Source organism: Pleurodeles waltl, chromosome 1_1 (assembly GCF_031143425.1).
Source record: "Pleurodeles waltl isolate 20211129_DDA chromosome 1_1, aPleWal1.hap1.20221129, whole genome shotgun sequence".
NCBI lineage: Eukaryota > Metazoa > Chordata > Amphibia > Caudata > Salamandridae > Pleurodeles > Pleurodeles waltl.
Genome location: NC_090436.1, coordinates 177303341 through 177319966, shown reverse-complemented (window position 1 = coordinate 177319966; position 16626 = coordinate 177303341). Strand labels below are relative to the sequence as shown.

At 43.3% G+C, this 16626-nt stretch overlaps 1 protein-coding gene across 4 annotated transcripts in view; it reads left to right on the top strand.

The window, feature by feature from the left end:
* The window catches only part of ATP8B1 (ATPase phospholipid transporting 8B1), a 306728-nt gene that overhangs the window by 176254 nt on the left and 113848 nt on the right, over window positions 1–16626 (top strand). For 3 of the 4 annotated variants that reach the window (XM_069220066.1, XM_069220071.1, XM_069220056.1), the window contains exons 15-17: window positions 8036–8192; window positions 8318–8506; window positions 14526–14638. In XM_069220066.1, the coding sequence (XP_069076167.1) occupies window positions 8036–8192; window positions 8318–8506; window positions 14526–14638 (459 nt within the window). The remainder of the gene's footprint in view (window positions 1–8035; window positions 8193–8317; window positions 8507–14525; window positions 14639–16626) is intronic. The other variant, XM_069220080.1, reaches the window with a different exon arrangement.

Below are 16626 nucleotides of genomic sequence, written 5' to 3'. Positions count from 1 at the left end.
ATTTTGGAATCGCAATTTGCGTGTTTTTGCATTCGGGAACAGTTTGATGACCTCACAACCAGGAAGGGAGTCAGTCCATGCTGTTTCCAGAAGCCTGAGCCACAGGAGGAGGCAGACTCAGTGAGCTGGATATTAGGGAGCCAGTTTGAAGTCGCACCCAGTACCAAAACACACCATGGCACTGAGGGGAATGCAAAGGATGCTGGAGGCAAAAAAAAGGAAACTGAAGTTCAGTGAGTAGGAGCCTGAGGTGCTCACTGAAGAGGTAGTAAAGAGCCATGGCAACCTTTTTGGGAAAAACTTACTGTATGACCCAGAGAGTGAGAAGTGAAAAATATGGACTGACGTCCAGGCAAAGACAAATGCAGTGGGTGTGGCTCAGCGCTCCATTGAGGAGATACCCAAGCGCTGGTATGATTTGCATACATTTGCAAAGGAGAGGTTTGCAACCAAGCTTATGGAGGCAAGGAGTGCACTGGTGTAGGACCAGACACAATTCACCCCCCTTGGAGGACATGGTGGAGGCAACTATTCAACCTGAAGTCATCTTTGGGGTCACTGTCATAGACACCTCAACAACACCAGGCACCGGCAAAGGTAAGGACAAAAATTATCTGAATTACCATATGTGCAGGCAGAAATGTCCCCTAAAGGAAATCAGTGTTAACACTCACTGATAAAAAATAATAACCCATGCCACACATTCCATGCAACCCACCCATACTCCAACAGTGAACCAAGATCAGACAGCGCAGCATTGTGCATCCCCACAGGGATAGCCAAGACAAATGACAAGCAGTAACACTATGTCAGGAAAACTGTTTTCTTCAAGATTAAACTTTGAACTGAGACATGCAAATGTAATTTCTAACTGAAATACTGCTCATTGATGTTGCAGATGTCCCTACACCGCATGCAGCAAAAACAGAAACTGGGGGAATGAGGGAAGCCAGCCACAGTCTGAGATTGAAAACATTGTGTCCATACCACTCACAACACCTGCACAACTCAGACGCAGGACAACAGAGGAACCACTCCCTGAATTCAACCTGGAGTCTCATGACATAAGATGTGCATACACCACCTTCAGAGGATAGACTCGCTCACAGTCCCTTTTCCAGCGCCAATACACACCCCTCAGGAGACGTGGAGCAGATTTCAAGCAGAGCTTGGAGGAAGGTCAGGGCCCATCTATGTTTGGAGGTCTGGAGGCATCAATGTTGATGGTGCAGCGTCTGCAGTGTAAGCACATGAAATCAATGCACAGACAGTTGGTGTTTCTGAATCACATGTGCCAGCTGAATGCAACAGTGTTGGAAGGACAGAAAGCACAGCAGACAATATAAGGGAGATGATGAATGCCATTAAGAAACTCTGCCCAGTAATGCAGCAGGAGAATGTTACCCACCCTAGGTGTCATCACCAATTGATGGATGGATGGGTGGGTTTAGCAGATCTGTACATTGCTTCACAAATGCAATTGCTTGACTGTCGCAATGTGCCGTGGGCATGCAAGTGGAGATGGCACGTTGCAGTGGAGCCATTACACAGCGATTGGGGCAGGTTACCAATGCCTTGGAGAACATGCATGCGCCCTGGATCACTGGAAGCGGGAACCTTGGTGTCGAGATAGTGAGGAGATCTCCAACCTCAATAGTATGACTGCCCCTGTGATGGAGTATCGGTGTCACAGTTCCAGACACTGTGCTATCACAGACAATGTGCTGTCACAGAAACCTCAACAACATGGTACCTTCATTACTTGCATCAAAAATAATTATGCATAATTTCTGCACATCTGTGTCTGCCTTCTGCTGCTCTTGAGCCATCTGCTGGGTGACGGGGTGGTAATGGGTCGTCATCCTCGGAATCCATATTTGAGGGTTCTAGTGGTATGCCTCTCAATGTTGCGATGTTGTGCAACATACCACATGTAGCCACAATCTTGCAGCAGGTCTCAGGACTGTATGGTAGTGCCCTGCCAATTCTGTGCAGGCATCGAAAGTGACTCTTCAGCAGGCCGAAGGTCCTCTCAGTCACACTTTGCATCCTCCTATGTGCAGCATTGTAACGCCATTCACTTGGACTGGGGTATGGTGTGAGGATGAAGGATCAATCAAGTAATTTCTTAAGCGCACTACTCACCCGGTAGGGTCTCAAGGCGCTTGGGGGGGGGGGGGGAGGGGGGAGGGGTAGTCACCGGTTACTGCTCAAAAAGCCATGTTTTTAGGTGCTTTCTGAATGTTAGTAGGTCTTGGGTCTTGCAAGGGTTGGTGGGGAGGGAGTTCAAGGTCTTGGGGGCAAGGTGGGAGAAGGATCTGCCACCGGAGGTGGTGCGTTGGATGCGGGGGACTGTGGCGAGGGCGAGGTCAGCGGAGCAGAGCTGGCAAGTAGGTATGTGGAAGTTTACTCGTTCGTTGAGGTAGGCCGGTCTCCTACAATGACTGGAGTGAATATTGAGTAATTGTCATCTCTAACCTCATCTGTACACTATGTCACATTGTTCTGTGATTATTTACCTAGTAGGTATCATTCTTCAAACATTCCACCAAGTAGCCGTGTGTAGATTCCACTATGCCTGAATATATAGGAGTCATGTGTGCTACCAGGGAATCTGGCCACTAAATCTGTGATGATGTGGGAGGCATTGCAGATGACCTATATGTTCATGTAATGGCTACACTTCTGATTTCTGTATATATCTTCATTGGCTGATGGTGAACAGGTTGCGACATGTGTCCCGTCATTGCAGCCAATGTTGTGTAGTAATTGGGCTAAATGATTGAAGTGTAGTTTTGTGAGCTGCAAGTTCAGTGGTGTGTTGGGGAATTTTATGTGCTCATTGTTTTTGGTTAACATCGCATTCAGGAAAATATGGAAGAACCCATGAGAGCGCACTTTGGGACACATCTCCAGCTGCTGCTATTAACCCCTGATAGCTTCCGGAGGCCAAGAGGTGCAGGGAACATAAGACCTGCACGTGAGTGGGCATTTCATTGGTTGTGATTGTGTCACTGAAATTGTGGTTGCAAATCTGCTACTAGGACTAATAATATGCCAGAATTTAACCTATACCTGTCATACATCTCCTCCCCTGTTTGGTCAAATAATGTTAGGTGCACTCTGTCTCCTGAGGCAAAAAAAGGAGTCCTCAGACCTGCCAGGATCCTCATCCTCTTCGCCATGACGTAGAGTGCAGCCATTGTTGAAAAGAGCTAATGCAGTCTGGGCCTCTTTGTATAGGTTAAACCTAATTACCACCTGATTGCACAAGCAAATTCTCTGTTTTGCGGCCCTTCGCAATTTGCGAATGGTTCATACATTGAATTTGTGATTACCTATTTGCTAATCACAGTTTGCGATTAGTAAAATCAAGTTGCAATTTTAGGTAATCGCTAATTTTGCAATTCTTTAAATTTGGTCTGGGAAGGCCTTTCATACATTGTGACAGATAATTTTGCATTCGCAAACAGCCTATTTTTGTGATTCGCACCGTTTGCAAATGCAAAATCGTTTGATACATCTGGCCCCAAGACTCTATCCTAAAAGCCTGTAGACTTGACAGCACTTTGAGGCAGGATAACAAGGCAATAATGCTTTTTCCGGATTACACTCAGGTGATCCAGCGCTAGCGTGATTCCTTGCTGACAGTGAAAAAGAGGATCCAGGAACTCGACATCCACTACTCTTTGCTGTTTCCAACTCGCCTAAAAATTCTAGTAAATGGTAAATCCCTCTTCTTCACAGACCCCAGGGGTGCCTGGGACTGGGCAGACAATACCACAGTGGAGCGGGGGAAGACAGTATCATCCACCCCTCAGTGAAAGAATGTAGGTGACATACCTAGGAGGGCCCCTCCCCATTGCCCACAATGGCCAGATCACCAGCACTAAGGCAAATCATTGAGGACCATTGCAAGCACCTCAGGCAATGAGAAAGGCCCTCACATATTTTCGTCAGATGAATACTCCAGGATGTCAGATGACTCCTAAGGCAGTACTCAGACTCCACCATTGGAGAACTGGCATCAGGGATCCCTCATTACCGTAGGAGACCTCTCCATCCTTCAAACAGCTTGTCTCTGGCCATGTCAGGTTCTCACATACAGGCAGCTGTACCACACTTGTCATGTCCACACGAGATAAAGAGCCCCAAACACACTTCCCCACGCAGACCCTACAGCACATGAGGACGGGGTGCCACTTAATAGTGTGGATATACAAAGCCATGTGGGAAAGCACATACAGTAAAGACTGGCAGCTCTGAGAGGAAAATGGGAGGGCGATATAGGGCGAGCTTTACATGACAGTGAGAACAGGTCCTGGACTTTCCCCAGCTAGTATCCAGAAATGTCCAGTATACAATTCTCCATTTTGCACAGGGCCTATTAGACACCGGAGCAGCTCAACCGATTCTTCCCTCACGCGCACCTTAATTGCCATAGATGCCATTTGGTCTCTGCAGATCTACAGCACATGTTCTGGTTCTGCCCCGCTCTCTCCACTTACTTGGACTCCATTCACATAGTATTACAAGAGGCCACCAAACTTAGACATCAGCACATGAGAAGCTTGTGCTCTTGGCATATTCAAGTGTAGGAAGCGACACAAGGTGAGGACGCACTCTGCTGGCATGTCCCTTCTGCCCACTAGGAGTGTCCTCATCCTACAGTGGAGGGTGGAGCAGGTGCCATTCGAGGGGGCATGGCACAGGGTGATGCGGTGGTGGGGGAAGGCTGAGGAGGAGGCACTGCAATACAGACAAGTCTGGCACCTACGCAGGTGGCCGATCTTTGTTATCTCAGCAATCTCTGTGACCACCTCACCCTGAGCGATGAGCTTTCCTTGTGAGTTCAGCACCGAGGCCTTATCTACATGCACCTTATTTACCTCTCACTCTGCCCTCAGGACACCTCCCCCTCCTTTGTTTGCCCCAGCATCATCCACATGGTTCGCTGAGACCTATGGTGATAGTATATCTACTATCACCAGGTCATCTGCGTATAGTAAGCAGGAGATATGAACCCTATCCATTTTTGGGCACAGGCCTTTAGCCTCCTTTAGCAAGCTTGGTAAGTCTGACAGAAATATAGCAAATAATAATGGGGCCAGAACACATCCTTGGCGCAATCCATCCTTATAGAGATCTTCTTTGAGAGTGAACCTCTTGTATCTAAAATTACTTGGGCCCAATTTTGTGAATGCAAACCCTGAAGGAGAAACAGTAGGTCCAAATCAACCCCCAAATATTTTAACATATTCCATTACAGATTTCGATCCACCAAATCAAATGTGGCACGAAAATCTACAAAGCAGCAAAATAGACCTCCTCGCATTTCAATTGACTTTTTTGCTAATGACCAAAGACTGAAGCAGTGGTCAGTGGTTGAGTGACCTTCTTTGAATCCGCCTTGCTCTACGGATATAAAGTTGTTTGTCTCTGCCCAGGATTTAATTTGACCAAGCAATAACTTTGTGAAACTTTTCTCGCCTACATCTAATAAACATCCAATAAACTAATTAGGCGATAAGTTGAGTTGGGTCATCCTTCTTATAGATCGGCCTAATAATGGCACCCTTCCAATTCTCGGGAAACAACCGTAATCAAAAAATTTATGGAACGTGGCATAAAAGAACTTGGCCCACTAATCAATATTATTTTTTATCATCATTGCTGGACCCGCAGCTTTCGTTAATTTAAGCGTTGCAATTATTTCTTTTATCTTGCAGGGTAAAAGCTGATCTTACATCTCTACCTATCTTCATATTAACTCCACATTCTCCCTCTGCATCCATTCCTCTATATACATTGCTCAGATATTTATTCCAGCATTGCATAGTTCCTGTGGCTTTTCCCTCCCTAACCAACTGCCAAAATCTCCTAAGGTTTTGTGATCTTATCACATCTACCATTACCTCCCAATTCTTATTTACATATTCCCATTTCCTCTGCCTTTAGATTGTTTTATAACCTTGCTTTGCTAGGTGGAGCTTCTGTTCTACTTCAGTAGTGCGTCTTTTCCTAAGTTCCCTTTCCAGTTTCCGCACCGTCTGCCTCTGGCTCCTACACTCCTGGTTATACCAGGTATTTTTATTGTCCATGCATACTTCTCCCTTCGTCTTTTTCGCCTGTGTTTTTTTTATTTTTACTTTTAGACAGTCCACTATTAACTCAATTACCCTATTGTGTCCCTTAAGAACATCATTTGGGTCTTCCTCCGTTCTGATATCTCTATAATTTACTGTCAATTCATTAAGTACTTTTAGGCTCCTTTCTGTAATTCAGGTATTTATCCTATGTGGATACTCTACCTGCAGGGTCAGCACTTTTTCTCTTTGGGCGTTGTTTACTGGCCCAGTTGTTAGCCTTAGGGGCCAATGATCGCTGCCCTCTAGGTGCTAGATTCCAAAGTCTAATACTTCCCCAAATTGCCAAGTGTTTATGAAGGCATAATCAATAGGGCATGCCTGATTGCTTATTTGAAAAGTTTGGTTTGCTGTGCGATCCTTATTCATACGTCCATTAATTTCAGAGCAGACCTAGGGATCCTAAGTTTCTTACTAGGGACAGGTCTCGAGTGGTACATTCTTTTTTGGGAAAATTGTATGCGGAATCTGTGCAGCTGTTAGCAGGTCCTTTTACAATTTATCACTACTATTGGGGTCAAGTTTATGGTTAAAATCTCCCAGCATTAAGATCAAGTGTTCCGCTTTACCTATACAACCCCGCTGAATATCATAATCGTGTATCAACTATAATTATCATGAGCGGTCTAGACCCTCCAATATTATTATAAAGGTCTACTTGTCCCACAAGTATCCAGCGACATTTACTTTTTACCTCTGTGAGTCTGTTCAATATTTTAGACGAGGTCATAGTAATTAGGCCCCCGAGGGACGGCCTGAACCTTGCCAAGTTGCACCCATAAAGAGCCTCATAAAGCCATCTACTGGTTCTGGTTCTTTGCGCAACTAGGTTTCCTATAAACACATTACATCACAGTTTTTCCAGCCTTCCTTTAAATTTATCTTGTTTTAAGTGTTTTCTATAGCCTCCTAAGTTCCAGGAAAAAATCAGACGGCTGTGCGCATAACTTAATTCCTAGTCCACATCACTCAGCTCCCCCGCTGTAATTATCAAGGGGGTTTACAAGGGGCTCAAAGCGGTTCCTCAGCTTTAGGTCATTATACTCGGTGGCAGTAGTTACGCTTAATCTGCCCTTATTACCATATGTGTTTATGAAAACCCAAATAAAAACAAGTTTAAAAAACAAAACAAAGTCCACCTTAGTCTGAGTCCGTGTTAGAAAGCTAGACCTGACCTCTGCAGTCCAGCAACTTTTCTCTTTGAGAACTGACCCTTCATATCCAAGAAAATACCAAACTGAGGGAGCAGAAACATGATTACCCTGAGGCCTTTGGAAGGGGGTGAAGGATACTACTCCCATTGAAACTGCTAACGCCAGGCCTCTCACTTCTGTCACTAGCTTAAGATTATATAGTATGCATGATCCTTTACCTAATTGCATGAGCTGGATGGAACTGTTTCAGTAACACAGTGAAGGGGAAACCACAGACAAGGCAAAACCGACCCACTGTCAGATGGCAAGCATGGAAATTGAAGGTGGTCAAGCAATTGAAAAGACTTTTAGGAGCAGGAAAAAGCTTCAGTGGCTTGCTTCTCCTCATGACCAGGGTATGATTCCTTGCAGGATGATCGATCTGCTGTATTCAGATATAGCAATTATATCTGGCCAGGACCGGAAACATGCTATTGTGCTGACATGGAACAAACTGCATGCTTGGAAACCGTAATTGTTCAGTTGATTAAAACATTATGATTAAGCGTGCAGAATAAGGATCTAACTTAGCATTTTAAAAGGGCGTGTGCTACTTAGAATATTGAATTATTGTTTTTCTTCTTAGTTGTATTGCAATTTCTGTGAATATTTGTAGTTTCTTTTAATATTATATTATAATTCCTTGGTGTTCCATTTCTGGAAACTAAAAAAACATTTATTGCCTTTGTATCTCAGCAGGTTGATTTTAGCTGGAATATGTATGCAGATGGTAATCTTACATTTACTGATCATTACCTAATTGAACAAATCAAGTCTGGAAACGACCCCTCTACTCATTTGTTTTTTAAACTGCTCGCACTTTGTCACACTGTAATGGTGGATCGCACTGATGGTAAGTTTTCTCGGCTACATATAAAGGTCCACAACTGAGTATAATCTAAGAAACTTCTAGTAACTTTTTACAGTGCTCTGGCCCATAAGCAGTGTTCTTCTTTTCTTTTTTCAAATTTAAAATAGGGGATCTAATCTATCAAGCTGCCTCACCTGATGAAGGGGCATTGGTAACGGCTGCTAGGAACTTTGGTTTTGCTTTGCTCTCTCGAACCCAGAATACGATCACAATAAGTGAGATGGGAACCGAAAGAACATATTTTCTTCATGCTCTTTTAGACTTCAACAGTGATAGAAAACGCATGTCGGTCATTGGTAAGTTTATTTCATCATTCTCTAAATAACTACAAAAGTGATTGGAGCATTCTCTAGATCGATACACTGGGCAGGATATTTTTGTATAAGGTCTCATACATGTACCAGTGACAATACGGACAACTGCCATTGACTTGCCACACCCACTCATCCATAGCTATATTCCCTGGACCCATTGCGCCAAATCATCTTTTCCATCTGATTGATAAATGTGACTTTGCCCCCTTCCACCAGCATGTAGTAGAAATGCACAAAGGAAAAATATCTTGAATACTTGGATAAAAGTTAAACTTGATTTGAACCACCTCAGCATTTGCTGTAAGTTATAATTACCTTGATGCTAAGATATGGTAACAAGGGACAATGTATCTGAAAATTGTGGTTGATTTAGTTTTCTTTAGGACACAGAGGGAATAGATAAACAGTAATGAGACAACTTGTTTGTCTTGTGCCTCCATTTCTGTTAACCCAGTGTACATTTTCCATACTATTCCCTTATTTGATTTAAAAGCAATATGGTTGCCCTTACCGTGGAGTTTAGGGCACCCCAGTTGGTAGCATAGGTAGTATATCTCCTTGTATTTATTTAATGAAAGTTTTGATGGCCTCTCTGATTTTTAAAGTTTGGGGTTATAATCTATATAAATGCAGGTTAAGTAAACGTGTGACAAGAAAGTGTAGTGTCTACCCTCCTTGTGAATCTATTCCGAATATCCACCATACCCCTATCTGTCATGGCAGGCTGCAGTTATTTTCAGCTTTGATGTTCTTGAATCCGCTTTATATCTGTTGTCAAGCCAGTTCCTACACCAGGTTGAAGTGATCCCTGAAGGTCAGACTAATTCCACTCCTTTTACAAAGCCCAGTTTAGGCAAGGGTCAAATTTACGAGTTGGATCGTACTTTGTTTCACCCAGTCATTGCTTGATATGATAGTCTGCACACCGTTAAATTTGGCTTGGTTAACTCTTCCAGACTTTAATGGTGGTAGATGGCCCAGGAAATTCCAGAACATACACTTTCTGTTGTGGTGAACAAACCGGCTTATTTTATAACATTATGAAAGAGAGCAGCTCCCTTTTAAACACTGTCTCAACAGATTGTATTTGATAAACATATTATTATGGGTTTGTGACTGAAATACAATTCGACTATTAGGAATAACTAATAAACGTTTACACGTTCAGATCAGGGCCAACTTCAGGATTCTGGATCTGGGAGGACCATGATGGAGCATAGAGAGGCCATGAAGAAGCATTGGGGAGTGATGTAATACACACTCTTTCTTACTTTCCAGCCGGCCTTTTGACTGCTTGTTTTCCTAAGCCCCACACAGTCTTCCAGTTCTCTATTTGCATATCCTGTCAATACAGTAAGATAATATAACCCAAACTACAAATCATTATCAGGGATGGGAGCTTTGTCCTCGTGGGATTGGGCTTTTATAGTGGGAGGAGGTATAAGATTTTAAGGGGAGAAGTTGAAGTGAGAGGTAATCCATGTTAACATAGTGCTGCAGTGTAGTACGGGGAACAGTGGGCAAACACGTTCTGCGTATACAAAGGCAGGTGTGCGGTTGTCACCATTATAGCTGGCTACCGAACACCAGTGGAATGAGACTGCCTAGCCCACTGACATGTCTGACTTGAAATGTGCATGGGTTAAACAACGCCCACAAAATGAGGCAGATACTCCTATCTAGACTGATAAAGTGCATATTGCGCTCTTACAGGAGACGCACCTTGTGCTTAAAACAGCTGGTGGGCGTCACACAGGTTATTCTCTTCATTTTCAACATAAAATAGAGTGGTGTAGAGTTAATAAAACATGGAATTTCCTACTGCGAAGTGGGCTCTTCCACAGATGATTGTGGACAATTTGGCATCACGTGGGAGAGGGAGACTGGGCACTTCAGGGGTAAAATGTGTCAATTGCTACGGCTTGAATTCAGAGGAACCAGGCTTCTTTGACAGACTGTGGGGGAAGATTTGGGCCAATAATCCGCACACACTAATCTGGGGGGGAAGGCTTTAACTGTGCAGTATAAAAAAAGAACAGATAGATTACACACCCACCCCATTCACCGCAGTTTGGCATCTGCACATTTAAACATAATTATTAAAGAACACCATTTAACTGAAACGTGGAAGGCCAGATAGCCTGACACCAGGGTGGGGGCACCTTCTGCTTTGGGCCACATAGGGGGTGGTCATGACTGGATTATTGGCTTGTGATGTGGGGGGCAACATTGCTTCGTCCATGAGGCATGCACCCCCTTGATCACTTCCCGGTACTGCTGAGATTGCAGTTGCATAATGCGTTCTCTGCGCTGGGCAGCTGGTAGCTCACCCCTCGACCTTCTTAAACCTGCTATTTGTGGACAAACTACAAGGGGAAATAGCTGAATTCTTTGAAAATAATGAGGGGTTGGTAGTCTTGATTGACACTGTTTGGGAAGCTCTCAAGATCACCATTCAGGGCAACTGTATAGCCAAACATAGTGGAGTTCTTTACTCCCTGAGTAGAGACTTACCATGGTTTGAAAGGGACCTCAGAGCCCTAGACATAACACTGGGTGGGGGTGGAGAATATCTTAGAACAAATCAGAACTAAAATGACTGCATTCAACACTGTGGCAGGACGAGAGTGCAAACACAGAAGTAGATAGGTGTAAGCCAAAAGCTATGGAAAGAGGGAGAGACCCAGGAAGGCATTAGCCGCCCTGATTAAACGCCTGAGATGCGCGAATGACACAACAGTGATAAAAAGTGCACAAGGAGCAACATACTGGGGTCCGATGGGTATCTTGAATATATATTTTTAGACTTTTATAAGGCGCTTTACTCCTTCGCTGGTTTTGTGCCCTAGGAGCCCCTATCTCTGGTGGCACTGGGATGGCTTTGTGATGGGCACAGGCTTTTCCTGGAGCAGTACTCTACACTGAACAAGATCTTGATGGTTATAGGGTTGTTACCTACCTGTAAAGTGCCAGGAATGGATGGTATCTCAGCAGAATTCTATAACTGGTATGCTCAATAATTAGCCCCCAAACTACTGGCAGTATATGAGGAGTCCCAACAGACTGGAACACCGCTAGGAGCCTTGCGTGAATTAGTGATTATCATGCTCCTGAAGATGGGCAAGCACCCCTTCCCTATGTGACACCTACCAGTCTGTTTAATTACGATGTTAAAATATTGGCAAAATTGGCGGCAAATAGGCTTGCGCTCCTTAAGTCCCACTTAGTCCTGTCAGATCAGTCGGGGTTCATCCCAATACACTCCACAGGACACAGTCTGTGCACAATATTTGCTGCTTTGTAGATGTTGGACCTGGAACTGGAGGCGGCTGCGATAATTCTTTATGCCACTGAGGCATTTGATTCCCTCAAATAGGACATCCTCTTCTCTCTTCCTGAAACCTTGAGAGAATGCACGTGTCCCGCCCTTTTATGGGATGGATACAGCTCATGTATAAAAAGCCCATGGTGGGAGTTGGCATGAACGGGGAACTGTCGGAGCCATTTGAGCTATTGCAGGGCGCCAGGCAGGGTTGCCCACTCTTGCCGCTTCTGTTTGCACTGGCAGTAGATCCGCAGGTGGTTAGGCTTCCGCAGCTCTGCTCCAAATAGGTCTTACAAGCAGGTATATACTGGTATCAGTAAAAGTGGACAAATTCATGCTGTACCCAAGGAAACTCAAACAAAAAGTCTTAACATACTGCGCAAGTTCCTGAAATTGACTGCATGCTCCGGTATACACATTAACTGGGAGAACTCTTGGATATTTCCGTTAACTGGAAAAATTCATGCCAGATTTTCTATTGCGTTGGTGTACTGATGAGCTTAAATACTCAGACATCTGGATACACTGGAACAGAGAAGTTGTGATACGGGCAAGATATGGCACCACGCTTGCCACCTTCGTGGAACAGATCTATAGGTGGATATCATGCCAGCTCGCCCTGGCAGGTTGTAGAAGGCTAATCAAGATAATCAAGATAGTGTGGATACCAGAACTACTCTACTTATTTTTTAATATACCACTCCCGTTGATGGCGGCATTCTTCTGTAACCTCAAGGTACATATGATCTGCTTGGCCTGAGCCAGGAATCAACCACAAATAAAATGGGAAACCCCTATACTGTCATTTCATTGCCCATTCATAAGGGTGGGTTTGAGGCTTAAGACCTGAAATGCTATCATCTGTGTTCTCAGGCACACTTTGCATACCAATAGTACCAACCCATACGTTTCCTTTTGCGCTTGAGAGAGGAATCAGACCACATGATGCAAGTCCTGCTATACTCCTTCACCCAAGGCACTACACTAAGTTGGAAAGTACCATTACAGAGTGGGACAAACTGAGAAGAAAGACCTTTATTCCCCGCAATTTCCACTAGTGCATCACCCATTACTACAACTTACACATGAACTGTTAGTGCAATTGCAGTGCAGTCGACACTGGGAGGAATTGTATAGACAAGATGGTTTTTTGACTCCGGCAGACTTCTGGGAGATGGCCTGATTACTCCTCTGGTGGTCTTCACATATAACCCATTAGGGGTAGATGTACGAGCGGGATCCCAGGGTTCCTGATCGAGTCCTCTGTTTTTGCCACCCTGGACAATTTCCTTCGTGCTAAAACTACGAGACATCTGATTACCACAGTCTACTGCAGTGCCCAGGAAGTGATGGTGGTCCCAAATCTGTGGGCTAGGAGAGGTTGGGAGGAAGAACTAGGCCATGCAATTACAGATGCGGTATGAAAATATGGCTGTATGCAAACCGGTCAGGCATAAGCTAGCAGTAAGCTCTGCATCATACACTATAAATTTATGCAGCAAGCCTACTGTACCCCTAAGATCCTTCATAGATATGGTCTGAGAGAGAACGGCCAATGCCTGTGGTGTGGAGAGGGTAAATGCAGGATTCCTCCACCCATCTAGCTTGGGACACTCCTACAATTTGAACATTCTGGGAAGAGGTATTTTCAGCCATTGCCGATATGATTGGCGGTGAACTCGCCATAAATGCGTGTGTAGACCTCTAGGCTATGTCAAAAAAGTTGAAATATCGTACAGGAATCTAGTGGTATTAAGCCTTTTGTTGACCAAACAGCTGGTGGCCCGCAAATGAGGCAGAGGACGAGCTCCTAAATTCAGGCAATGGCTTGCAGACATAACATAGTGCAATGACCATCTTGAATTTAAAGCGGAAATGCTACCCCCCTCTTCAAGGCCTAGGGACTTATGTCAGGCCTTTAGACATTAAATCCTGCAGCTGTCCACGGACTTGGGCCCGGAGGATGCTTGAATCTGCCAGTGGCGATGGAGGGTCCTGCACACCTTGTGAGTAGGATGCTTGTCTGCTTCCAGTCTGTAGCACTGTCACAGTATCTGTAATACCACGCTTGCTTGCTTCTCCTTATAACCCCTACTGTTTCTCACTGAGGCGCACGACTAGCTGATAGATTGTTGTGTATGTTTCTTACCGCCCATAAATTTATTGTATATGCTGTCTTGTACTGTTGGTATGGAATTTGAGATACAATATTTAATAATAATTAACACAAAAAAAAAAAGAATAGAGGAGTCTTGCCCTGTAGACATGTGTGTAGAATGACTAAGAACATGGAACTGATTCTTTGTTCCACTAGCATCATGTGAAGCTGAACGAGCACTGGGATAATTTGTACCTTGAGAGATCATTTAAAGATTAATCGAGCAGTGGCATTCTCAGTTACTTGAAGTCTATAGAGTAGTATTTTAGGTAATGCAAAGTAGAAATTAGCACAGTACAGGTGGAATCGGTTGAGTTATTACACCTTGTTTATGAACAGTTGATGCTATTAGGTGGAGTTATGTTACTTGATGTTCAATTAGAAGTCATTGGTCACTGGACCTTTTCTCTGTGTAACGAACAATAGATTCTGTGAAAGAAAACATTTTTTGAAGCATGATCAAGTTGGACTTGCTGTTGCATCTAAACTCTACTGTCGTTTTTGTATTTATTTTCTAGTAACCGAACCTTCAGGCAACATTAGACTGTACTGCAAAGGTGCAGATACTGTCATTTATGAGAGGCTGAGTCCTAATAATCCCTTGAAAGATGAAACACAAGAAGCACTAGATGTAAGTTTTCTTTTAGAAATATGTGTACATGCAATGGCATTCCCCAATTAAGGGCACATTTTACATTTATGGTGCAAAGTATTGTTTGGTGTGTAGAGTGAGCAGTCCCATTTTCTCATTGATAGGATTCATTAAGGCCACAAATTGTGTGACCGTTACTTTGTAACAAAGGTCGATGAACAGAGATCAGAAATTGTCTAAGTGTTAAAACCAAGTAGTTTAATAATAACTAGGCCATTACCCTGTCTTTAATCAAAAATGATTGTCACGGTAAACGGAAAATAAACCTAGAAATCTATTTATTAATACTTTTTTGACACTAGTAAGCCAGGTGGACAAGCAATTTCCTTCAAAATAAGACTAATATCAGTGACAGAATTTGCCCTATGCTTCCTTACCACACAATTAGTGCTTTTTTTGTAATTTACTTGTTTAGGACGCTAATATACATGATTCCATTTTCCACTGGATCACCATCTGTTGCCAAAACCTATTAATTTCAGTCCTAAAGCATTTTAATTAAGTTAAAAAATATCATATGTAAGAAATATATTTTTTGTGTGCAAAGATTGTTACTTTAACTGCGTAGCTTAGACGAAATTCAAGGCTCTGTAATACCCGATGATAGGACTGATCACTGGTTAGAAGTATTAACAATTTAATTTATACTGTGTTGAGGAACCAATGCCCAGTAACTGGTTTTGGTGTGCGTGAAGAGGAAAAACGGAGCCTGCATAGGACAATGAAACCTCTTAAAATGTAAGAAAAAATAACAGACAAGGAAAAATGATTAAATGAAGTATGGACCAGTGGGTCACAGTTTTGTTTTCTTTTTTTGAGATCAACGGTGGCTATGTGGAAACAATTTCTTTGTTTCCCATGGCTGCAGAATGATTGGCCTCGGTGGAAGACTGCCAGTGTTTATGGCAGGTACATTAATACTGTGGGGACAGAAGCAGAGCCATAGGTACCATCAAAAGAAAGGAAAAAACAGAAGGATGCAGAACTGGAACCCCGAGTGGTTAGGGCTGACAGACAAAGGTGACATAATAGGGATTCCCCATTAACAAAGAACTTACAAGATTGTAATTGCATAAGGGCAATGTTTATTAAAACCGATTTGCTTAAGTGACTTCGTCATGAAAATATTTCCATCAATACTAATTTCTCAGGGAGATGTAGTCCATGTGGTGGGTTTCAGCTGGTAATTTGTCAGCATAACATAGACCAATATTGGTATCACCACAAATAAATGTTGAAGGCTTCCCCGATACCCTTATATTTTTTTAGGTTGGAGACTGAAAAACAGGTGGAGTAGATCTTTTTTGGCTTAGAGTATTTTTCTGGCAAGACTCAAAAATGTGCTTATACTGGCTTCCACTATAGAGTATAGCTGCAATATGATGGTGGTCAATTTAACTGGTTGATGGGCTCTAATTATATCGAAACCGAACCTGGGTTGCTTGTTTTCCATTTCAGGGAGGGCCTGGCAATTTGGGCTGGACTGTTCCCACTGAAGAAGGGGCAAGATTGATTTGCATATGGTGAGCTCCACACTGCCATGGTGTGCAAAATAATGATGGACTGGGATGCGTCCCGAGTAATAACAAGTGGCTGGGATTAATTAAAGCATTCCATCCATCACTTTCTATATACTTTAGTGAGTCCCAGTGCTAGCCATAAAGGGAGTGTTGGAAAATGGGTTATTGGTAAGGGCAGGTAAGTACCTACACTTAGCAATAGGCAACTAACCTCCACTTAGGTCCAGTTAGGTCTCAGTAAATTAAACCCAGCTCAACCCTTGGTAGCTTGGCAACGAGCGACAAGGCTTAACTTAGGGGACAGAGTTTAAAGCATTCAAATATCACAAAACAGTAATTAAATAAAACACAGGAAACAGTTTAAAAATCCAAAACCAATTTATAAAAATAGATTATATTTTTATCTTTAAAATTACACAAAATGAATAAAATCAGATAAGGGGAACC